The sequence below is a fragment of the Aquarana catesbeiana genome, linkage group LG10 (genome assembly GCF_042186555.1).
Source record: "Aquarana catesbeiana isolate 2022-GZ linkage group LG10, ASM4218655v1, whole genome shotgun sequence".
NCBI classification, from domain to species: domain Eukaryota; kingdom Metazoa; phylum Chordata; class Amphibia; order Anura; family Ranidae; genus Aquarana; species Aquarana catesbeiana.
Window position 1 is genome coordinate 45847950 of NC_133333.1, and position 25956 is coordinate 45873905.

Genomic DNA, 25956 nt, shown 5'->3' on the forward strand with positions numbered 1-25956 from the left:
GTTATGTTGTCTGGCAAGGGCGTCTAAATAATAATAACAAAACATTTGTGTTTAATTAAATTTCACGTGTGCATTTTATATTTTTAGCTGTTTATATAAAATGTAGCCTAAAAGCGAAGGCATTTACTTGTTCACCTGACCAGGTTTTCATCAGGTACATGGGTGCTTGCTACACTGCCCCCTTTTGGGGACAACAGCAGACGTTACTAAAGTTTTGTCAGCCAGATGTTACATAGGCAGTATTCCAACAAACAAAGCTTTACTGGTGAATGCTAAGTTTGTGCCAGCCTTGTTCTTGTAGTACCCATACACTCTAGAGTCCATGGCAGGGAGCAAGCTTTCAATTGCAACAGGAAACATACCACTGATACTAATAACGGTAACAATGTCAAAGCTGCTGTACATAGAGTGACAATCTGTTAAACTGTTCGAATTTTGTGTGCAAATCTTTATAAAAAGAGCCCATAGACTTGTATTGTGAGAACTAGCAGAAAAGCACAATTATAGGTTACATGAATTTGGTAACTCCCCTTAGCGTTCTCTCTTCTCTTGTTACAAAGACTTATGCATTTCCTATTCTTTTCAGCACCATCTAATTGTCATAATGTAGTACTTTACTATTTGCCCATAATAAGAGAACATTCTTTCAGAAGAGAATATAGCCTAAAAAACATTTGTTTTTTCCCAATTTGCACAGAAAAAATGCACATGCAGATTCACTGGGTGATTGAATATGCATTTCCCTTTTTTATAAATAGACCCCCAAGTTTTCCCTTTAACTTGGACAATGAATTAAAGTGGCCTTTTTCAAATACGAATGCAGTATGATACACAGTTCGCCCTACAGTGGATCCTCCAAGTCTAGGGCCCACCCACCACTGTCCAATTCTCATGGCGTTCCATACATGTACCAGGCAACTTTCCCTGAAAAATGGTCTCAATTCCATACATAAATGATTGTTTTGGCCTGTCACAGCACGGACTCTTTAAATTCAAGCAATGTGTGGCTGAGAGCTTTGACTCTTTCTATTGTTTTAAAGTGAACTTGTGCTTTGCCCATGAAATCAGCAGTTCCTGGTAAATTTTGGTGATTTGACACATCAAATTTGAAACAAACTCTGATCTCTACACAAGGCTGCCAATTTGTTATGTGATTACTGTGCTCCAGTGCTGACAATATTCTCTACTTCTCCCTCTCTAGAGCGCTGCACATTGCTGTGGTCCATGAGAACATTTTAGCTGTTCAGAGGGTGATTGCACTGCTAAACCATGGGAGAATACAGCTGGATATACCGAATAACCTCAGGCAGGTAAGTGTCTGACATCCAGTAATTATGTCACATAGGCTCCGTTACATCTTCTTATCAGCCTCTATCTTGGTGAAATGATAAACTGACTTTTTTCTACATTAGAATAACAGGGATGTAAAAAAAAGCATAAAACCGGTTTGTTTGTTTTTTTGTCTTTTATTTTTTTATTTAAATTTTATTTAGGTTCAACATACAAAATTTGTTACTATCGAACCAAGGTTACATTTTCCCATCAACCACGTATTTTCGTTCGGCATTACCCCCTCCTTCCCCCTCCCCCTCTATCCAGAAACTCCCCTCCCCCTCTCCCTCCCATGTTCCCCACCTCCCATTCCACTGCACAATTCTCCAAATATTTACTGTTTTTTTTTTTTAAAGCATGAAACAGTTTTAAACAGTATTGAAGTAGGCCAAAGGTCAGAAGGTGATACGAGACAGGAGATCAGAAACAGGAGAAAGAGCTCAGGAGATCTGAAACAGGAAAAGGAGTTCAGGAGATGCGAAACAGGAAAAGGAGTTCAGGAGATCTGAAACAGGAAAAGGAGCTCAGGAGATCTGAAACAGGAAAAGGAGCTCAGGAGATCTGAAACAGGAAAAGGAGCTCAGGAGATCTGAAACAGGAAAAGGAGTTCAGGAGATGCGAAACAGGAAAAGGAGTTCAGGAGATGTGAAACAGGAAAAGGAGTTCAGGAGAAGGAGCTCAGGAGATCAGAAACAGAAGGAGGACAATAAGAGAAGGAGAACAGGAAATGGAAATCAGAAACAGGGGAGGAGCTTAGGAAAGCTGAACCAGGAGTAAGAGTTTAGAATGGCTAAAACAGGAGATCAGAAACCAGAGAAGGAGTTTAGGAGATCAGAAACAGGTGAAGGAGAACAGGGAAAGGAGATCAGAAACAGGGAAAGGAGATCAGAAACAGGAAAAGGAGATCAGAAACAGGAAAAGGAGATCAGAAACAGGAAAAGGAGATCAGAAACAGGAAAAGGAGATCAGAAACAGGAAAAGGAGATCAGAAACAGGAAAAGGAAATTCAAAACAGGAAAAGGAAATTCAAAACAGGAAAAGGAAATTCAAAACAGGAAAAGGAGTTCAGGATACCAGAAACAGGAAAAGGAGCTGAGGAGACAAGAAACAGGAAAAGGAGCTGAGGAGACCAGAAACAGGAAAAGGAGCTGAGGAAACCAGAAACAGGAAAAGGAGCCAAGGAGACCAGAAACAGGAAAAGGAGCTAAGGGGACCAGAAACAGGAAAAGGAGCTAAGAAACAGAAAAATGAGTTCAGGAGATCAGAAACCGGAGAAGTAGCGCAGGAGACCAGAAACAAGAGAAGGAGGTCAGAAACAAGGGAATAAAATCAGGAGGTCAGAAACAAGGGAATAAAATCAGGAGGTCAGAAACAGGACAGAAATGAATGAATGAATATATCTGGAAACATGCTGCATTTACCCATCTATACAGGCCCTGAGGCTAGCTGGCAGTTGATGATTGAATGATAATAAAAAAAATAAGGTTCAGTATCACTTTTAACCTAACACTTAAGGGTCCATTCAAAAAAGAAAAATTGCTGTGTGAATGTAAGCATTTGGGGGGGGGGTGTACGCTCAGTTTCCTGGCCACCCAGGCTGTGCATGCCTGGAAAGGGTCTGGTATGAACATTGAGAGGGATCTCACGCTAAAAGACAAGGGTGGGGCTCCCCCTTAAAATTCATGCCAGACCCCTTTCCAGGCATACATCCTGGCCAGGAAAGGAAGGAACAGCAAGTGTGTGCCCCCTCCCCATTCCACATAACAATGCCTTCAAAATTGGAAAGGTGCCTTTCCAGGGACCTCCTTCGCCAGCAAGGCATTTTGCCTTCATGTAGATGGAAACAAGGGCCTCATACCCACATCCCTGGAGCAGTAAATAGGGGGGTTTGCAGAGGATGGAGGGGGTTATCAGAATCTGGAACCCCCTTTTAAAATTAAAGAGGCCTACAGATATCTGATAAACAGGGGAAAAATTTGCGCATAGAAAAAAACGGTGAGCGGCTAACACTCCACTAGACACAAAGTGATACAATACATATAAAAATAATAGTGTGGCGCTCAAAAACTAGTACTACAGTTATCTGGACCTCCCCATTTACATCAATAAGCACAGTACCCCTTGTTATTCAATAACTAAAGGAAAATGTAAATAGAAAATACTAACATCTACACTAAAGTCCCACAAACACAATGACCACGCAACAACCATCCTCTTGCGTCACAACTCATGTTGCAAATGACAGCGCCACGCCAGCTGCTGAATCTAAAAAAAAACCCGCTGGGGATGCTGACGTCATTGACCAAATATGGATATCTGCCAGTTCGTTTACAATTTGAAGCAGCAGCCAGCTGGAATCTGTCATTTAGTGGTGGTAGTAATATCGCCACTATAAAAGTGACTTCTGCCGAATGTTTGGGCGGGCGGACAAACAGGCCAAATGTGTATTTCCTTTACAGCTTATAACACCAGGTACATTGACCTGTATACTGTACCATAAAGCTGAATAACAATATAGCATGTTTGCATCTTTGCGCATCATAACGCATGGTACTGCATGTCACCACAGTCCGTCACGATGCAATACAATGCATAGACCTAAATAAAGTTTCATTTTATAGTTAAAAGTAAACAGTGTCATGTGTTGTAACCATGCATTACATCACCCCTTTATTCCTCCTACACACGTGTGGGGGCTGATGTGAACAAGCCCCAAGTTTATGCAGAAAATGTTAAACATTTTCCATTACTGGGTGTGTGTGTAAAAAAGCAACATTCACTTTCTGAGTAAATGTTCTTTGAAATAAACAAGGATTTCACCACATACACCTCTTCACACTACGATAACAGGGGAATCCAAACCCAATCACCCACACATGTACTCACTGAAAGTGCTGTAGATTGTGTAACAGTTTCTTATGGGCGTCCATCCAATCGGTAACAGGTAAAGTAAACAAGGGGTCCCTGTGCAGAAATGAGGTTTGGGGCCCCGCACTAGCTAAAATGATCATTACTTGCCATGATGACCATTATTTTCAGTGATGAGGGCCAACGAGAGCCGAAAATATCTAAATTGTATTGGTAAGTAACAAACACATTGATCACTAACGCCCCAGATATAATGGTTGTCTGGGTAGGTTCCCCCAGTACATTGGTGGCCAGTGAAGAATACTCCTTTTACACTGATGATCAGTGTAGGTGTCCCCTCCTTACAGGAGATGCTACACTTACCATCAATGTCCCTGGTATAATGGTGGTCAATTTAAATGCCTGTTACATTGGTGGACTTTAAATAATACTCCCATTACATTATTGGTTAGTGAAGTATCCAGTGTTACAATGCCCCTGGTACAGTGGTGATCAGTGTAGAATCCCTCATTAGAATGATGGTCATTGTAAATACCCCCATTAGACTGGTGGTCAGGGGAAGGGGAATTGTTGGTGTCAATGAGGTAATAATATTATTATATTGGTGTTAGTGGGTGAAGAGTCCCCTTTTATTGGTGTTAGTGGCTTAAGATCCCCCTGTTACTGGTTTTAGTGGCTGAGAGCCCCCTATTATTGGTGTTAATGGCTAAAGAGCCCCTATTGTTGGTGTTTGTGGGCGAAGAACCGCCTATTTTTGGTGTTTGTGGGCGAAGAACCGCCTATTGCTGGTGTTTGTGGGCGAAGAATCGCCTATTGTTGTTGTTTGTGGGCGAAGAACCGCCTATTGTTGGTGTTTGTGGGCGAAGAACCACCTATTTTTGGTGTTTGTGGGCAAAGAACCGCTTATTGTTGGTATTTGTGGGCGAATAACCCCCTAATATTGGTGTTAGTGACTAAAGAGCCCCCTGTTATTGGTGTTAGTGGCTGAGAGCCCCCTATTATTGGTGTTAATGGCTAAAGAGCCCCTATTGTTGGTGTTTGTGGGCGAAGAACCCCCTAATATTGGTGTTAGTGGCTAAAGAGTTCCTATCATGGGTGTTAGTGGCTTAAAAGTCCCTATTATTGGTGTTAGTGGCTAAAGAGTCCCTATTATTGGTGTTAGTGGGTGAAGAGCCCACTATTATTGGTGTTTGTGGGTGAAGGGTCCCAGTTCATTTGTACTCTGTGGTGACTTACCTCCAAAATGAACACCATAGGTGATGCTGATGCTGTCGCTGGTTTTCTGCGGCCCATTACATATGTATGGGAGGGGCAATAATGGGCCCACTATGGTGAAGTCACAAGCCTTTCTGCAAATGGTATCCATTTCTCATTGGCCAGGTTTCCTTTCACTTTCTGTTTCATAGTCTCCTGAACAAATAAAGAATTTGAATATCCTCAGCAGGGACACAAAGCAATAATAACCCTACAGGGTTATTAACACTCACCTACTCTGACCAAAACATTTTTTTTTCAGTTTTCGACAGAGATACACTTTAATGTCTTTTTTTCAATTTACCGTGGAACAATAGATCATTTAAAAGGTGACAGCTGCTGCTGTTAACACCTGCTGAAATTGAACCAAAAAAGGATGTGGTTTTGAGTTAGAGTTCCTTTTAGCATAGGCATTTATAATTATGAATTATTATTATTAATAAAGTATAAAATAAATACCGTATTATGATATTATCTTTAAGGGGTCTAGTTATAAAAAAAATTTGGTGTACAAATTTCTCAGCACATTCATCTCAAAAAATCCCTTGTAACATGTCTAATATGTATAATTCCTATGATTGTCAGCTCCATCTAGTGGTCATAGTGTTGTAGGTTCCTTAAATATTTCAAACAGGAAAATATCACATTATGATCGCTAGATGGAGCTAATGATCAAAAGAATAAAACATATTATACAAATTACAGGGATTAGCACACCTATTTTTTTTTTAAATAAGCCCCCTGTGTTTTTTTTCCCCTCTATTCCCAAGTAGAAATGGTCCCATTCAAAAAGGATCAAATGGAATTTAAAAATAATTTTTCTGAGCACTTTGACATCACATTTTATTGGCATCCATTTTGTTCTATCTCAGACGCCCCTCCATCTTGCGGTGATCACAAATCAGCCAGACATTGTGGGCCTCCTACTAGAACATGGATCCTCGCCCAGCATTCAAGACCGTAACGGACAGACTTGTGTTCATTTAGCGTGTGAATATGGAAGTATTGCCTGCCTAGAGGTTCTGATGAGAGCTGACACCAAAGACTTGGAGGCCACCAATTATGAGGGTATGAGAATATGTAATGTCAAAATGTAATTTATAATTATTGTCTTTTATTGAAAAAATAGTCAGTGGGCTGATTTGGTCAGGCAATGCACAGACCATTGGTTCAATAATCCTTGTAAACCAATTCGTTTTCATATTTCCCTGACCGGAATTCAGCAAATAGAATAACATGGATGACGGCATGTTGCATGAGACTGTCACCTTGGCCATATTGGACACTGGTTATGGAAAGGCCATCCCTGAACCCCTTACACTTATTTTACCTATGCTCCCTTCCAGCTGTTTGCTCCTTGGCAGCCGGTGCTGAGCCTGGCTTTGGCAGGACCCAGAGGAACCATCAATCCCTGGTCAGGTGACAGTGCTTAGGCCTAGCTATTGGCTGGTGGGTCTGGCTTCATTACACAGGAGCAGGTCAAATGCTCACTTTATGCTCACAAGTGCCAAGTAATTTGCTGGCTATAGAGGAGCAGGGAGCTGTGTGGGTGTATGGTAAGGTGAATACAGTGGGGTCAGGAGCCCTTTCCAGAGACAATGTCACTTTTCCTTGCAATATTTTGGGTGTTTGTTGATCCAGCTAAGTTGTCTGTGGAAACTGAAATAAGTTATTTCTTGGGGGGGTCTATTTATAATTAAAAAAAACTCTATGTGAATGCCTTAGCATGAACAATCCCCATAATGTGTCTATTATATTTAATTCTTATTATCAGTAGTGTCATCTAGTGGCTATAATGCTGCACTTTCCTGATTAAACAATTTCAAGAAAATACTGCATTATGACCACTAGATGGAGCTGCCAATCATAGGAAATAAACATATTAGACACATTATGGGGATTATTTTTGACATCTGTGTGAAAGCTGAGATATTTACACAGTATTTTTTTTTTTTTTTCTACTCATAATTTTGTAATTGCCTGTGTCAATTGCAAATAAGCTAAATCAGCCAGTCACAAAACAGTACAAAGAGTGAAGAGCTGGAACATTAACCCCCTACCGCCTGGTCTATTGTAATATGACGTCCTTCCAGGATTGCACTGCGTTCCGGCGCAATCTGTCACTCGCCGTGTCTGCCTGCTGCTGGTACCATGTGATCGCTGTGGCCAAAACAAATCACATGACGACTGTACCCAATGAAAACCTTTGATTCATGCCATTCATTGTGTACTATTGTGATGAGCTATGTGATCACATGATACAGACAGGACCAATCACAATAGTAAACACGGAATGAATAGTTTTCATTCAGAATAAAATGATTGCTTATAACAGTAAAATTCAGCTATAAACAATCATAGCGTGTAAAAAAAAAAAAAAAAAAAAAAAAAAAAAAAGCACCTCCCTACCATGGTAACACTGTATTGGTCTGGTCACTGTATATATAAAAAAAAAGAAAACAATGTTTAAAAAAATAGAAAAAAAAAATTATATATATATATATATTTATTTATTTATTTTTTACATACTGTCACCAGCCAGTGTACCTGATCACCGCCACACCAGTTATATGATGATGCTGTACTGCACTGGTGACAGTATGTAAATAATTTTTAAAAAATTTTGAAATTTTTTTTTTAATGTTTTCATTTTCCAAGAAAAAACTTCAAAAAACTTGCATGCCTGTTACTAAATACCTCAGGCTGTTTATGTTCCAAAAAATGGGTCATAGGGGATATTTGCACTGTCATGGCCTCAAGAAATGAAACAGTCTGTCAGTACATCAGGATTGATCAAGTTTCAGATATATACCATAGTTTGGGACTCTATAACATTCCTACAGACTAAATAATATACAATGATTTGGGTTATTTTCACCAAAGAAATGTAGCAGAATACATTTTGACCTAAACTTATGAAGAAAGATTATTTATTTGCAACATTTGCAAACCTGTTTTTTAAATAAAAAAAATGGGCTTTTTTTTGTTTATTTAGCACAAAGTAAAAACCCAGTGGTTATTACATACCACCAAAAGAAAGCTCTATTTGTGTGTAAAAAAATTATAACAATTTCATATGGGTACAGTGTTGCATGACCACGCAATTGTCATCCAAAGTGTGAAAGCTGAAAATAGGCCTGGGCAGGAAGAGGGTAAAAGTGTCCGATATTGAAGTGGTAAAAGAAAAAAACTCTGCAGCTGAATAGAGACTATTTTTAAAGAAACATAGAGGCTGCCATTGTTGACCTCTTTCAGAGAATGGTCATTGCGTGTCTCCACTTTGATCCTTTCTGAGTCACAAACCTGAAACAAACAACAATATTCCTGATCTGAATACTTGTCCAAAGTAGTGACTCAGAATGTACTGAAGCCGTTTGGTTGCAGCCTTCAAGGCTGCAGTAAAACAGTAGAATTAAATTCCCCTGTTGTCGGTTTTGATGGTTTAACTTTGTCATTCAGATATACATGGAGCCAGCTAAATCGTGACAACGCCATAAGGCTATTTGCAGAAGGAATACTAGAAAGTCAGACCTTACTGATGTAAATAGTAATATAGTGTTACCTATGGCTTTAGGGATTGTTCACACAAGCTTTGGTCTTTGAGGAATGATCTGAACGCAGAGCATTTGACAGTTAGTGACATATCATCTCCTCATTGCCTGCTTTAACCCCTTGATCACTGCACTGGCATGCTGCAACCACGTGTGTAGTACATGGTTGCAGAGCAGCCACATTTTTTTTAAATCAAATGCTTTTTATTATTTTATATATGAAAACAACGTTAACACGATACAGACAAAACCACAAAAATAAAAATTACAGAGCAGCCACATTTACTTGAATGGGTTACATATGGCAAGTGCTACACCCAGGGCTGGCCCAAGACATTGTGCTGCCTGGGTTCAAGAATTAAATCCCCCCCCAAAAAAAAAAAAAAAAAGTCATGCCCATCCAAAGAGACATTTCCATAAAGCAAAGAGACATCCCAATCCATCAAAGAGACATCCCAATATATTCGGCAAAGAGAGATGCCCAATCCAGCAAAAAGACATCCCCAGTCCAGCAAAGAGACATGCCCCGTCCACCTAAGAGGCATGCCCCCTCCAGCTAAGAGACATGCCCCCTCCAACAAAGAGACATGCCCCCTCCAACAAAGAGACATGCCCCCTCCAACAAAGAGACATGCCCCCTCCAACAAAGAGACATGCCCCCTCCAACAAAGAGACATGCCCCCTCCAGCTAAGAGACATGCCCCCTCCAGCAAAGAGACATGCCCCCTCCAACAAAGAGACATGCCAGCGGCTAATCTGCTGAGTTTTACTGCCTCCCTGTTAGTATGAACGATCCTTAGAGCTCACTGATGTAAATAGTAATATAGTGTTACCTATAGCTTTAGGGATTGTTCACACAAGCTTTGGTCTTTGAGGAATGATATGAACGCAGGGCATTTGACAGGCGGTGACGTTGTATCATCTCCTCACTGCCTGCTTTAGCCTGCTTTAACCCCTTGATCACTGCACTGGCATGCTGCAACCACGTGTGTAGTACATGGTAGCAGAGCAGCCACATTTACTTGAATGGGTTACATATGGCGAGTTCTACACCCAAGACATTGTGCTGCCTGGGTCCAAGAATTAAATGCCCCCCCCAAAAAAAAAAAAAACATGCCCATCCAGCAAAGAGACATCCATAAATAGTAAAGAGACAGCCCAACCAATCAAAGAGACATCACAATATATCCGGCAAAGAGACATGCCCAATCCAGCAAAAAGACATTCCCAGTCCAGCAAAGAGACATTCCCAGTCCAGTAAAGAGACATTCCCAGTCCAGCAAAGAGACATTCCCAGTCCAGCAAAGAGACATTCCCAGTCCAGCAAAGAGACATTCCCAGTCCAGCAAAGAGACATTCCCAGTCCAGCAAAGAGACATTCCCAGTCCAGCAAAGAGACATGCCCCCTCCAACAGACAGACATGCCCCCTCCAACAAACAGACATTCCAAGTCTAGCAAAGAGACATGCCCCCTCCAACAAAGAGACATCCTCAGTCTAGCAAAGAGACATCCCCCCTCCAACAAAGAGACATGTCCCCTCCAACAAAAAGACATTCCAGCGGCTAATCTGCTGAGTTCTACTGCTTCCCTGTTAGTATGAACGATCTTTAGGGCTCATGCACACAGCAGCAGGAAAAAAAAACTGCTTTTACAGGCATTTGAGCTTTTTTTTTGTCTCTGCCTACAAGCTTGAAGAAGTGTGTGCTTTTTTGTACGTTTTTATTGAGCTTCTTTGAGCTTTTTTGAGCATACACTTTTTTTTCACAGACCCTTCCATCAGCTCATTTTTCCTATTTTTGTGTGCGTTTTCAAGCTTTTTTGATCTTTTTTGTGCATTCTCACGCTTTTTCGTGCATTTTTGGCCACTTTTGGCCATCAAAGAGACATCCCAATATATTTGACAAAGAGACATGCCCAATCCAGCAAAAAGACATGCCCCCTCCAACAAAGAGACATTCCCAGTCCAGCAAAGAGACATGCCCCCTCCAACAAAGAGACATTCCCAGTCCAGCAAAGAGACATTCCCAGTCCAGCAAAGAGACATGCTCCCTCCAACAAAGAGACATGCCCCCTCCAGCAAAGAGACATGCCGGCTAATCCACTCAGTTTTACTGCCTCCCTGTTTGCATGAGCCCTAAAGATCGTTCATGCTCACAGCAGCAGGAAAAAAAAAAGCTGCTTTTACAGGCATTTGAGCTATTTTTGTCTCTGCCTACAAGCTTGAAGAAGTGTGTGCTTTTTTGCACACGCGTTTTTTTTTTTCACAAACCCTTCCCTCAGCTCATTTATCTTATTTTTTTGTGTGTCTCCAAGCTTTTTTGTGCTTTTTTGCCCACTTAGGCATGTTTTCTGCTCAAAAGCTCCTCTTTTTCTGCCTGTAAGAGCGTATAAACTCCTAAAAAAGCCAGAGTGTGCAGGAACACATTGGCTAATGTGAAGGGGAGTTTCCATGCAGAAAAAAAATCTCAAAAGCCTGTAAGAGCAGCGTCTTTGAGGTGCAGCGTGCATGAGCCCTTAAAGCGACGTTCCACCCAAAAGTGGAAGCTCTGCTTATCTGTCTCCTCCCCCCTCCAGCTCCACATTTGGCACCTTTCAGGGGGGAGAGGGTACCTGGTTTTGACAGGTACCTGTCCCCACTTCCGTCAGACCTCGCCGTGGCAAGGTATGTAAGAAGTCCATCCCCCCTCCTCCTCCCTCCTCCTTCTCCCTCCTCCTCCCTCCTCCTTCCTCCTTCCTCTGCTGCCGGGCCAGTAAGAGAGCGCAGCGCACTTTGCGCATGCACAGTAGAGGACCGACTGTGAAGCCGCAAGGCTATGGCGGCGTGCGGGGGCGGAAAACCACTTTAAAGTGGTTGTAAACCCTTACCTATACCCAGTGAAGTAACTGGCCCTCAGATGATACACAGAGATTAAACAAATCTCCCTACATAAGTTGTACGTGTTTATTTGCAGCCTCTTTCTCTTGTACAGTACATCCTTGTAAAACTCTGAGATGAAAAGGATTTTTCACAGACTCGCAAAGGAGGCGGTGAGGAACTGCAGGTACACACTGTATAATAAAAAAAAAAAGGGAAAAAAACTGTGATTATGATTAATTTTAAATTGATACATTCGCACAATCTAATAAGCAGCAGCTTAATGTGAGATATACACAAAGAAAAACATAAGAAAAAAGAAGCCGCGCTAGTAACGTCCAATTTATGAATATTTGATTGTAGAAATGAAATTCATCTCTCATATGGCAGGAAAATGGTAGAATCAAATTCTTCTAATATTAACACCACAGTGAGTTAATTCAATAAGTGTGCCACCGTAAAAAAAACTTGCTTACCAGATGGCAAGCAAAACCAGGCATATGGCTATAGCCCAGCCAAGGCCTTTGCTTGCACAGAAGATCATAAAGATAAGCTCTGCATGGATGGTTCCATAGATATATCCAAACACTGATGACACCACTCAATCCAGGACCATTAATTCAGCAACCCACTCAGCAGTTATCCCAGAAAGAGAAAATAACCATAGTGTAACATTGCCTAATTGGAAGTTTATTTAAGTAAAAAACAACATTGCACTTACATTGTAGAAGTTTAAAAATCGCGCATAAAATACAGAGCCGGCTGGCTTCAAACTCCCGTCCACCTAATGAGACAGCGTGGTGACGTCAGCGTGTATCCTCCTTCTGACGCGTTTCGTCATATGTGATGTTGTCACTGTATAATAGCTCTGATAGCTGATTGGAGGGAAGGGACACACCCTCCTTCACACAGGAACAGAACTGAGGCTGTCAATCACAAGCTGGAGCTCCCTCCCCTGTTACCTTTATAGCTCCTGGTGTCAGAAAAACTTGCCAGAAGTGACTGATAACAGATGAACTAGACAGCAGAGAGGTATAACACTTAGCACTTAGGAGACAGGCAAGTAAACATTATAGTAATATGTGCTTTGCTCAGATGTTTTATTTTAAATTAGTTCCTCTGCTGTGCTGCTATAGTCTGCCCTTTTAGGTAGCTGGAGACCATTTTCTCCACTTTTCACCTATTTTTTTTCTACATATACTGGATGAGGCCAAAAAGTCTCTTTTTTGGTTTTAAATAAATAGAAAACCTCCATACACACAATCCTATACTCATAGTTGATCCAGAGGAAGGAAACCTATGAAGCATGGTCCATTGCTCTAATTGCCTTCCCACAGAAGGCAATTGGTTATTCCATGGATCAATAATCTCTGGTGTTAGTGCTACTTTTTTTTTAAATTGTTGTTGTAATATCTTGTATTTATTTCTTTTAAAGAATATACTGAATATCCATAAAATAAATAAATGTATCAGGATTATGTTTAAAAGAATGTCGTTGGAAAAAACATAGATGTCGAGTCACAGCATCCAATCACTGGCCTGTAATAAGCTTGCAAGCAAGGAATGTAAGATCCCCTATCTAATTATTCTAGAAAAAGTACCAAAGTCATTGCTTCAGTACAGAAGCCAGGCAGGGCCGAACCAGGAGGTGATGCTGCCCTTGGTGGCCCTTTCCCCCCACTCCCCCTCCCCTAGGCAGTGGCGTCTCCAGCTTTCAAATTTAGGGGGGGCACATGGGGGGACAGGGACAAAAGTAGGGGGGCAACTATAAAATGCATATATATATATCCTGGGGCCCTTTACTACGACCCCACAACGGGCCCTTTCACATGTTCTGCAGTGAGCTCCCTTCCTACTGTATTGGGGTCCCCCAGGGAGGGTGGCAGAAAACAAGAGATATATGTCACCAGCATATCAAGAAAATATAAGGATCCAAAGCAGTGGGAGAACTATCAGGGTTGCAAAGGTTGTCTTGCCTCCGGGCCCTGGTGTTCTGCCACTGTGGGGTTCCCCAGCCTCCTCTTGCTGTCCTGCCCCTGCTATTGACAGCTCTGGTCTGGCATCTGTTGGAATTTTCAGGCTGGTCCTCCTGTCCTAAGGACGGGAGAAATCAGTCTGTTTTTTTCAGTAACTGAAAGTCCTGGTGGAGTCCTTCCTGCAACTCGCTCTTCTCCCTGCCAATGAGGATGCAGGTGAAGGAGCAGATCAGGCGGCCGTGGTTGTGTGAACGCTCGCATTATGCAGTGTCAGCGAGCAGGGGAGGGGGGAGGAATCACCCGCAGGAGCTGACTGGGGACTCTCTCCCTCTTAGACATTTTTTTTTTTTTTTACAAAAAATCAAATTTTTTTTTGGGGGGGGGGGCACATGGTGGGGCACAGCATAATGTTGGAGGGGGGGTCAGGGCCCCCTCTGGCCCCCCCTAGGGTCGCCATTGCCCCTAGGCTGACAGGTGCAGCGGCCGGTCGGGGGAACTTAGTAACGCTGAGCCTGTGGTTTTACACTGCATTACTAAGCTGCACTAACAATGGCGTTTACGGTATGACTTCAGTGCTGCCCCCCATTGTGCCTCCATGACAATACAGTAGCAATCCCTCCTGAGATGTGTGCAAACCTGGTAGCCAACTACAAGAAAAGTCTTACCTCTGTGCTTGCCAACAAGGGTTTGTCCACCAGGTACTAAGTCATGTTTTGCTTGGGGATCAAATACTTACAAATGTTATTTTACTGACTGAACTGCAACTCAATTCAAATCATGTGTTCTTTTTCTGGCTTTTTGGTTGATATTCTGTTTCTGTCATTAAAAATGCACCCATGATAAAAATGATAGACCCTTCATTTCACCTCTTCAAGGATGTGCTTCTCATGAGGCCTACTTGATTGGCCTCATTGGCAGCACAGCCCTGAAGTCAGGCAGCCACCATTTTCAGGATGTCAGCAATGGTAACCTTCATAGTATTCATTTAAGAGTTTTCTTTATCTGTCTTCTCTCTGTGACACTAAAAACTTTCTGTTTTGTCTTCTCCTTTAGGTATGACCGCATTGCACATAGCTGTCAGTACAGAACGCAGGGAGTTAACGCTTTGTTTGCTGAAGCACGGAGCTGATGTGAACGCAGTGGTACGATGCCATTTATGGGGTACCAAACCCAACAGGATTTGACTTTGCTTTCCAAACATTCCCCAAAAAATAAAGCTGTGTGAATTTCTATAGTCCTTACAATACTAGAAAACTGCACACCGTATGAAGGGTTTCAATAGACACATTCAACTCAACACCACATTATTAACACAGCACCAATTTCCACTACGCTAGCAGCAAATACTAGAATTTTCACAACTCAGACCACAATAGACCACCCTTTAGTGTACAAAACTAATCTAAGGATAGGCAGCACAGTGAGGTCTGTTATACATCAAGAACAAATAAATGGACAAAGCTCATTGTCCTCGTGATATTTGTCTCTTTGTATATTATAAAATACTTAGAAAAAGCTTCTCACAAGAATAAAGGAATACACTGCTTGTAACATCTACAGTTAGGATAAAACAGGCACAATCCAGCCAGACTCGTTAATCCTTTTCACGTAACTCCAAACTCCAACCGTTAGCTAGTGGTGTATAATATGGCAAATGGGTTTTTGGGATTGTGCCCCCTTCATTAGAGTTTAAAACACATGTAAACCCTACAATCAATGATGTACCATGGAACCATTAGCAGTTTCATGTTTTAACAAGGCGCATTTTATATTTCAACAATATGAAGGTTAACATGACAAACCTGTGTAATGTGCATTTAGCAAACGTTACTGAAAAGAAAAATGGTGGTGGGAATTTCCCCCAAAAAAAGCTGATTCACATGTTCCTTTAAAGAGAAACTCTCATTTTAAATATTTTTTTAGTGTACTGTCCCTTAAGGGGACAAAGTACTGTGGTGTTGGGGTGATTATACTTATGTGGCAGATGTTTTCCCAATGAGTTGTGCCAGTCAAAACTGTATTTTAGGGCATGGCAGCTCACTTTTATTGAACAAAACAAAAAGTTCACATAAACATCTCTTGCCCATGCAATGATTCTTCCACTTCAACATGAATAGTCAAATGAAAATGCTGAGCCACCTGGCTCCCTTGTTAGACACACCGCTGCTCTTCTTACCAGTCCCTCTGTTGCCCAGCTCTCCTGATTTGCTTGGCTCTCTTAGCTTTTTAGTCACAGCGCCCTGCTGCACGGCCCACTCCTAACTTCGGGATAAGGATTCTCCTGACACCCCGATAGGAGCCCTGTCCTCCTGTCTCCTGGCTGGGGCTCCTCCCACCCGAGTGAGACCTCCTGTCTCCAAACTGGGAGCCCTGAGCTATCCTCAGGCTTGAGTATTTAATGTCCCTGCACACCTGTGTACTCACATAGGCTGTAGGCACCCAGTAAAATATGGACACAGCATTGACGGTTCCGTCCCACCCAAGACACTTTGGAACCTTTCAAGCTCCAGGCCTCAATCCAGAACTACAGGATCTGGATAAAACCAAAAACACAGCTTTCTCCACTCAGAAGCGATAGTCTAAAATTTCGCATTCACCTTAATGCGAATCCTGTGTCATTTTTCTCTTACATTTCCACAGTGGCAGGGCCTTGCACTGTCACAGTACATGCAGTTCTTTGTCCCATGTTCCTACATGCGTTGTATGTATAGCTACAAGGTCAGACAGGGCGTCCCTCCTCCCCATACAGCTGTCTGACAACATAGCTAGCAAGGAGAACAGCACCTAATAATCGGTGCCTATTCCGGCTCCAAGCACTTGCCTGACAGGCTGACACCATCTCTGCTGTATTGTTACTCTTCTCATAGGGTAACAATGGGATAGTTGCTCTTCAGAGTTTAATGCTGGTTCTAATATAGATCTGTTAGGTCACTGTTTCTCCAAGTCCATTCAAGTTTTATTCTGTTAAGCCCTGATAAATAGGTAGTGGTGTTGCCCTTTAAAACGTATGGTAATCGCATGGTAATCTATTTTTAGATTAAATATTTACTGATAATTAAACTTATATTGGACTTCCTCATCCATTTTTGGTCTGGCACTCCTTTCTGTATTCCTGTTATTTGAACTACTATTGGGTGTCCACTGGGGGAAGCGTTTCCATGTTGGAGCCACCTTGCTAGATTAATCTTGTTTGAAGTTTTTCTTCATCTGACTGCACATACAAGTTGGAAAGTTCCCAATGGCCCTTTAAATACATTGTTCTGGAGAACCCTCGCTTTCTGTCCCTGTGGCAGGAAGCAGAGGAAAACTCCCAAGTAAAGCAAAAATAGTAAAAAATATATATCAGAGTTTGCACCCCTCCCCATTCCATTCCAAACTAGAATAAAAAAAAAGTCCCAATTTGTGCAACTTTTTTATTTAGTGATTTCAAAAGAATATATAGCTCCATAATTGGATCATGGTTCTTCATTAACCGAGTGACATTTTCTTACAGGATATAAAGAGTGGACAAAGTCCATTGATCCAAGCGGTGGAAAGTAACCAAGAGGACATGGTGTCCCTACTTATTCAGGTGAGTTCTACCTCATGCTAATGTACCTTGATTTGCACTCATTGGTCGGGTTTCCTCTTAGGCTATCTCTGCAGTACTTCTGACCAAACCAGACTTTTTTATTGAGCTTTTGTAAAATATATGGTCAGTAACAAGTAGTTCCAGTTACAAGAGCAGGATTGGTGCTCCTGGCCAGTGGCAGGTGTAATTAAGAGGTATTGATTTTTTTGGCAGTGCTTCATTTAAGAAAGAAGGATAGATACTGTAGAGAGTCAGATACTGTAGATAGTCTTATATAAACTTATATTCTATGGAGTGTGTCTATAGACACAGACAGGGTGGCTTGGGAGCAAGCCCGCTCAAGTGCCCTGATAGAAAGCAGCTATGGAGGCACTTGCTGAAGAGGTGGAGCCAGGAGCACCATTGGGGGACCCCAGAAGGAGGATCTGGGCTGTTCTGTGCAAAACAATTGCACAGAGCAGGCACGTATAACATGTTTATTAATTTAATTTAAAAAAAACTGAAGCTTGAATATCACTTTAATTCCAGCGAAAAATGTATATTGTTAGTTTTGAAAAGAGTGGAGAAGAATGATCAATTTTGATCAAAGTTTGAAATGTTGTGTTCTCATTCTTAGATTTTGGACAGGAAATGGAAATCTTTATGGGATCACAGAAAAAAATAAAAACCTGATAGAGATTCTAAAACTCCCTCTGCTGGGAAAGAAAAATGCATTGCTTCCATTGCTCCCATTGGGTAGATTTCCTCATACTTCCCGTTCTGGCACAAACAGCAGTAAGAACCTAACAAAGGTTTTAACTCCTACCTAGTTCAAAACTTCTCACCAAATGCAAATACGGAATAAATGTTTTATCCTTTAAGTTGAGCCAGTCAATAAACTGCAATATTTTATACTAGAAGCAATGATATAATGTTCCTGAAAAAAAAATACAGCAGGTCAAAGGCCAGATATGATAACAGCATTGTGCAAGTCTTTCATTGTGGATTTCTATTATAAAAACTATATTGTCTATAATTCTCACCCTGAAGATAACATTGAAACATTCAATTCAGCTTCCTTTATTGATTAACCAGGGAAGAGCATAATTGTACCATGGTTGAGATAAATGGAAATTACGTCATAGGCTTAGTCCATCAAGGGACTGTCCCAGTATATAACTTTGTACTTCCTTTCCAAACCAGAAAATCAGCAAAATCTAAGCAAATATCTGAAAACCTGCCAAGTGAAAGGTGAAGTTAGGCTTAAATTGAGAGTACCTGTTCTGTCAGTCAATGGGCAAGAGAGGTTAAAAAGATAGCATGAAGAGCGCCAAACCATAAATATATCCAAATAAACTTTATTCATTCATGAAATAATAATAATAAAAAATATCAATGTGTTTCGGGGGTCTTAACATTTACCCTTCATCGAGACGTATAGGGTGTATATATTCCTGTAAAAAATGAAATAGTACAATAATCAAACTGAATTTATATGAAGCTTACATGAGTAATATATTATTTGAAATGGATACAGCAGCAGCAAAATATTTTGCTAATTGTCACCCGGTCTGGTGACAGCGTTAAAACAAATATCAACCTTATTTAATTTTTAAAAGGAATGTATAATAGTGGATTAATTAATATTGATGATATTCAGAATAAAAATTAAAAAAAATATTTTTTTTATATGAAATATCGCATATTATTTTTATAGACACTATATTTCCTGCCAGCATATGGCATTATACGCTTATCACGTGTTTACCAGGCTGCCTTTAGCTGCTTTGCTGAAATAAAACCTAATATTTACAGAACTGAACATTAAGGCTTATAGCTGAATGTAATATTGAAGAGTCACTCTTACCTCCTCAGTATCACTCTGAATGATGTTCCAATTGAAGGCTGGCAGTCACAAAGGATGTTGCTGCTGTATTCTGCCTTTATAAAGCTCAGAACGCTCTTTCATAACACAAGTGTCTTTTAGTGCATAAAAAAAGCAAACACAATGGATGCTCAGTCACAGCAGAGGTGGCATTAGCTAAAAAGTTCTGCTGGAGCTACAGAATTGGGAATGCCCACAAATTGGGCTTCTGGCAGGGGAGGAGCTGAGGAAGTAATGGAAAAGAAAATGAATGGATTGCAAGTTACAAAGCTACAAAGACAAATAAAAACAAATATGTTTTTGGTGTGCATTGCATCTAATATGCCATTGTGGCTCAATTTAGTTAATCTTTTGTATTACAATATGTTAGAGTTGGTATTTTATATTGTTAGTGTTGGCATTTTATATTGTTTAGAAATTTTAGATTGTAACCCATTGTATCTAAATGATCTCTCTGCTTACTCACAGAATGGCGCAAAGGTCAATCAGCTGACATATGCTGGGAATACTGCATTGCATGTGGCAAGTGGACGAGGCCTTGCTGAAATCACACGGTTACTTCTGAAGAGTGGTGCAGACGGCAGCATAAAAAACTGCCACAATGACACAGCCTTGACAGTGGCAAGGGACAAAAAGGTGAGCTGGGAGGCAGAGAGAGAAGTCGTCCAGGCAGTACTATGCCATTGTTCTCAGGTCTTTTATGGAATTTACAATTTTCAATGATAAAAAGGTTGAGAAAGTCTGCTGTCTAACACAGAGGAACCCTTGAAATAGTTTTCCAATCTCAGGGAACCCCTGCTAAAAATTACTTTATCTGCAACTCATGATACATTAGTGTGATAGTCAGTGGAAAGAATGCTCCATACACTTGTGGTGATTGGGAGGAATTACCCCCTTATAGGTAGCTAAAAAGATCTTGGGTACCACTGGCAACTTGAGAGGCAAAAGTTGGTCATTGCGCAAGCAGCAACCTTTGGAGGAACCCTGATTGGGAAACCCTGATATAGATCCTGCAACTTGCACATTTCCTGTCCTAGGATGCCAAAGCCCACTCACTGTAATAAATCTATGAAGGTGAAGCATTGACACCCTAGGACAGTTAAGCCTTGTTGACACAGGCAGAAAACTTTACCACTCTCTGAAAAGCGAGTAGCCAGTTTACAGGCATTCAAGAGTTACAGGAATTCGATACTGCTACCTTCTGCATGCTTGTTTTTCAATACCCAGGAAAATTTTTTCTATCCTAATGAGGATCTATTGATGTCGGCTGCTTTGGGATCTATTGAGATTGTTGCTGGTGGGATCTTATGTTATTAGGGGAGGGATCTACTGTTGAGGGAGAGGTCTATTGTTGCTGGCTGCTGGTAAATCTGCTGCAATGTAACATTGGGGGGCTCTGTTGGGGGGGGTATTTTGTTGCTGGGGGTCTATTGTTACTGGGGGTAAGATATATTGTTGCTGGGGGGAATCCAATGTTGCTGGGGGGGTCTGTTGTTCCTGGCTGCAGAAGATCGTGCTTCAGAAGTGGGTAGGGGACAGACACAAGGGGTGACTTAGAAGCAGGGAGTATCTGTGCATTGATGGGCGCTTCATTAAAAAGGTGGGGTATACATGGGCAGGGCAAAGGGGGCAGAGTCAAGGGTGTGGCCAAGGGGGAGAGGCAAAAGGTTTCGCCTAGGTCAAAAATCCTTGCACCAGCCTTGCCTGTGCTGCACCTATTCTTAGAGAGAGAAAAAAAACCCCTGGATATAACAAAATGATTTCAAGCATAGTTAACAGACCGAATGGGAGCAACTAAAAGAAGTGTATTGTTAGGGTTTACATATACTGGCCAACAAGTGTAGTATAAAGAGAGCTAGCTATCAGTCATATAATAATAATAAAAAAAAAAAACCTATACAGTTGAGTTTTAATCTACTTTTAGTCTATATTTGTTCCAAAGAATGTAAACCAAGATGAAGGTATGCCTGAGAATAATGAAATCTATACACAGGAATTTCACTGAGGAAGTAAAACTTTAATGTTAATTTAAGAAATTGTAAATTCTGTCTAGTGCTGGCGTGCAATTGGACATAAAAATAAACAAACAGTGATCTGAACTTTAGTTCCCCTTGAATAACTTTGAATAAACTCATCTCTTGATTCCACCGTGAAAGGGGCCCTTGTATCTATTTATAATAGATTAGCTTGTGGCAACGTTCAAAAATACTGTAACAGGGAACTAATTATTTAATTTGCTATTCAGCAAACAATGGCATAGAATTCCCCCAATTTCTTGCACAATGCTGCTCTGCACAAAGTTGCTTCAATTACCATATTGCTCTGTTTGTATAAACATTAATCACTGAGCTAGTCATGATGTGTTATAGGCTAAACATCCTGTTACGGGTCAATTTATAAAGCAGTGGTATCAGGTATGGATTCATATTCTCTGCCACCCAAGCCCCAATCTACTCCTGTTGCCTATCCAACCTTAGTATAACATTAACCGGGACAACCGGCAGCCATGGAGAAAACATGAAACTCCACCCCCCCACACTAATATATGACATAGGTGGGCATACTGTCCTGCATGCTCTTAAGCTCCCATTTCCCACCCCCTGCCCTGTTCCGTTGATGCCCAAAGTTGGCATGGAGGGTGCACTATGCATGTGCGGTCTACGTTCCAGCAGTTGGTTTAGTTGCATGCAAGGTGTGTTTTTTATGTTGGCTATGGGCTAGTGGAGAGTGGATGTGTTGGAGCTCACTTTAACAGCAGTAGCTGTCAGAGAACTCACCGTTAGGGATGAGCCGAACACCCCCCTGTTCGGTTCGCACCAGAACATGCGAACAGGAAAAAAGTTCGTTCGAACATGCGAACACCGTTAAAGTCTATGGGACACGAACATGAATAATCAAAAGTGCTAATTTTCAAGGCTTATATGCAAGTTATTGTCATAAAAAGTGTTTGGGGACCTGGGTCCTGCCCCAGGGGACATGGATCAATGCAAAAAAAAGTTTTAAAAACGGCCGTTTTTTCAGGAGCAGTGATTTTAATAATGCTTAAAGTCAAACAATAAAAGTGTAATATCCCTTTAAATTTCGTACCTGGGGGGTGTCTATAGTGTGCCTGTAAAGGGGCGCATGTTTCCTGTGTTTAGAACAGTCTGACAGCAAAATGACATTTTGAAGGAAAAAACTCATTTAAAACTACCCGCGGCTATTGCATTGCCGACAATACACATAGAAGTTCATTGATAAAAACGGCATGGGAATTCCCCAAAGGGGAACCCCGAACCAAAATTTAAAAAAAAAAATGACGTGGGGGTCCCCCTAAATTCCATACCAGGCCCTTCAGGTCTGGTATGGATATTAAGGGGAACCCCGGCCAAAATTTTAAAAAAAAAATGACGTGGGGTTCCCCCTAAATTCCATACCAGACCCTTCAGGTCTGGTATGGATTTTAAGGGGAACCCCGCGCCAAAAAAAAAAAAAAAAAAACGGCGTGGGGTCCCCCCAAAAATCCATACCAGACCCTTATCCGAGCACACAACCTGGCAGGCCGCAGGAAAAGAGGGGGGGACAAGAGTGCGGCCCCCCCTCCCTCCTGAACCGTACCAGGCCACATGCCCTCAACATTGGGAGGGTGCTTTGGGGTAGCCCCCCAAAACACCTTGTCCCCATGTTGATGAGGACAAGGGCCTCATCCCCACAACCCTGGCCGGTGGTTGTGGGGGTCTGCGGGCGGGGGGCTTATCGGAATCTGGAAGCCCCCTTTAACAAGGTGACCCCCAGATCCCGGCCCCCCCCCTGTGTGAAATGGTAAGGGGGTACATAAGTACCCCTACCATTTCACGAAAAAAGTGTCAAAAATGTTAAAAATGACAAGAGACAGTTTTTGACAATTCCTTTATTTAAATGCTTCTTCTTTCTTCTATCTTCCTTCATCTTCTGGTTCTTCTGGCTCTTCTGGTTCTTCTGGTTCTTCCTCCGGCGTTCTCGTCCAGCATCTCCTCCGCGGCGTCTTCTGTCTTCTTCTCCTCGGGCCGCTCCGCACCCATGGCATGGGGGGGAGGCTCCCGCTCTTCTCTTCTTCTCTTCTTCTTTTCTTCTTTTCTTCTTTTCTTCTCTTCTTCTCTTCTTCTTCATTTTCTTCTCCGGGCCGCTCCGCAATCCATGCTGGCATGGAGGGAGGCTCCCGCTGTGTGACGGCGCTCCTCGTCTGACAGTTCTTAAATAACGGGGGGGCGGGGCCACCCGGTGACCCCGCCCCCCTCTGACGCACGGTGACTTGACGGGACTTCCCTGTGGCATTCCCCGTGACGTCACAGGGAAGTCCCGTCAAGTCACCGTGCGTCAGAGGGGGGCGGGGTCACCGGGTGGCCCCGCCCCCCCGTTATTTAAGAACTGTCAGACGAGGAGCGCCGTCACACAGCGGGAGCCTCCCTCCATGCCAGCATGGATTGCGGAGCGGCCCGGAGAAGAAAATGAAGAAGAAGAGAAGAAGAGAAGAAAAGAAGAAAAGAAGAAAAGAAGAAGAGAAGAAGAGAAGAGCGGGAGCCTCCCCCCCATGCCATGGGTGCGGAGCGGCCCGAGGAGAAGAAGACAGAAGACGCCGCGGAGGAGATGCTGGACGAGAACGCCGGAGGAAGAACCAGAAGAACCAGAAGAGCCAGAAGAACCAGAAGATGAAGGAAGATAGAAGAAAGAAGAAGCATTTAATTAAAGGAATTGTCAAAAACTGTCTCTTGTCATTTTTAACATTTTTGACACTTTTTTCGTGAAATGGTAGGGGTACTTATGTACCCCCTTACCATTTCACACAGGGGGGGGGCCGGGATCTGGGGGTCACCTTGTTAAAGGGGGCTTCCAGATTCCGATAAGCCCCCCGCCCGCAGACCCCCACAACCACCGGCCAGGGTTGTGGGGATGAGGCCCTTGTCCTCATCAACATGGGGACAAGGTGTTTTGGGGGGCTACCCCAAAGCACCCTCCCAATGTTGAGGGCATGTGGCCTGGTACGGTTCAGGAGGGAGGGGGGGCCGCACTCTTGTCCCCCCCTCTTTTCCTGCGGCCTGCCAGGTTGCGTGCTCGGATAAGGGTCTGGTATGGATTTTTGGGGGGACCCCACGCCGTTTTTTTTTTTTTTTTTTGGCGCGGGGTTCCCCTTAAAATCCATACCAGACCTGAAGGGCCTGGTATGGAATTTAGGGGGACCCCCACGTCATTTTTTTTTTTTAATTTTGGTTCGGGGTTCCCCTTTGGGGAATTCCCATGCCGTTTTTATCAATGAACTTCTATGTGTATTGTCGGCAATGCAATAGCCGCGGGTAGTTTTAAATGAGTTTTTTCCTTCAAAATGTCATTTTGCTGTCAGACTGTTCTAAACACAGGAAACATGCGCCCCTTTACAGGCACACTATAGACACCCCCCAGGTACGAAATTTAAAGGGATATTACACTTTTATTGATTGACTTTAAGTATTATTAAAATCACTGCTCCTGAAAAAACGGCCGTTTTTAAAACTTTTTTTTTCATTGATCCATGTCCCCTGGGGCAGGACCCAGGTCCCCAAACACTTTTTATGACAATAACTTGCATATTAGCCTTTAAAATTAGCACTTTTGATTTCTCCCATAGACTTTTAAAGGGTGTTCCGCGGCATTCGAATTTGCCGCGAACACCCCAAATTGTTCGCTGTTCGGTGAACTTGCGAACAGCCAATGTTCGAGTCGAACATGAGTTCGACTCGAACTCGAAGCTCATCCCTACTCACCGTGCTTGTGCCCCTGGGGTGCCACTCCAGGAGTGCCAGAGTTTTAGCATGGCATCTTGGTCGCAACACTCCTGCATATGGTTCTTCACACCTGCTTTCTGGGCTGGGCTTTTTGGCTGAGAAAGAAGGAAATTTCATACCGCCAGAAGGCCCGCCAATGTCTTGCTTTTGACACCCCTAAGCACTTATTTATTTTTTCATAGCACTATGCACTTTACTCACTCCTGATTAGTAGGGTTTAAACCCCCAAACTTGCCCTAAAAGTCCTGGGGAGAGGGCATGTGGTCTTATAGTAAGGTTCTCCCTTCGAGATAGACCCATTTAGTACCTGGGTGGACCTTGCCTCGGCAGGTCCCCTAAAGAAAGGATTCCACCTAGTTTTGAGGAGTCTTGTGCTCTGGGGGATCAGGGCCTGGGACCTTTCTTTTTGGAGGAGGACCATGTGTCATCCCTGTGCATTTTTTTGTGGTTCACTTTTTGTGTCCTCCCTTTTTTATTGTACCTGGTGTTTTGTTTTGTTTGCTCCGTCATGCAGTGTGCACACTCAAAACGAAACAGTCGTTAGAGAAAACAAAGTCATGGCCTGGAGGAAGGGAGGCCATGGTTCACGAGTTGCCCACCACTGATCTGCAGCATGCATGTGGTGCGATTCTCACCACACGCTGTCATGAAAGTGCCTGCAAAGGTGAATTCCCCTCCTGCCCCACCCTTTGTCCCAGCCCTGCTAACAAGTTAGAATATGATATACACACACATATACACAAGATACACTGAGAGGGGCAGAGAGGCTAAAAGAAACTGATTGCCCGTTCTAGGTTGGATTATGCAGAGTAGACAACCTAACTGTAACCCTGTTCTGCAGTTTGGCCATAGACCTATGGACCCACAATGTGTAAAATAATAATACATATAATACTTATCCACTAACA

At 42.4% G+C, this 25956-nt stretch overlaps 1 protein-coding gene across 1 annotated transcript in view; it reads left to right on the forward strand.

Annotated features, from left to right (window-relative positions):
• BCL3 (BCL3 transcription coactivator) overlaps positions 1 to 25956 on the forward strand; it is an 81332-nt gene that overhangs the window by 43609 nt on the left and 11767 nt on the right. The window contains exons 3-7 of the mRNA XM_073602129.1: positions 1202 to 1310; positions 6327 to 6522; positions 14890 to 14978; positions 17330 to 17407; positions 19740 to 19907. Coding sequence (XP_073458230.1) covers positions 1202 to 1310; positions 6327 to 6522; positions 14890 to 14978; positions 17330 to 17407; positions 19740 to 19907 — 640 coding nt within the window. The remainder of the gene's footprint in view (positions 1 to 1201; positions 1311 to 6326; positions 6523 to 14889; positions 14979 to 17329; positions 17408 to 19739; positions 19908 to 25956) is intronic.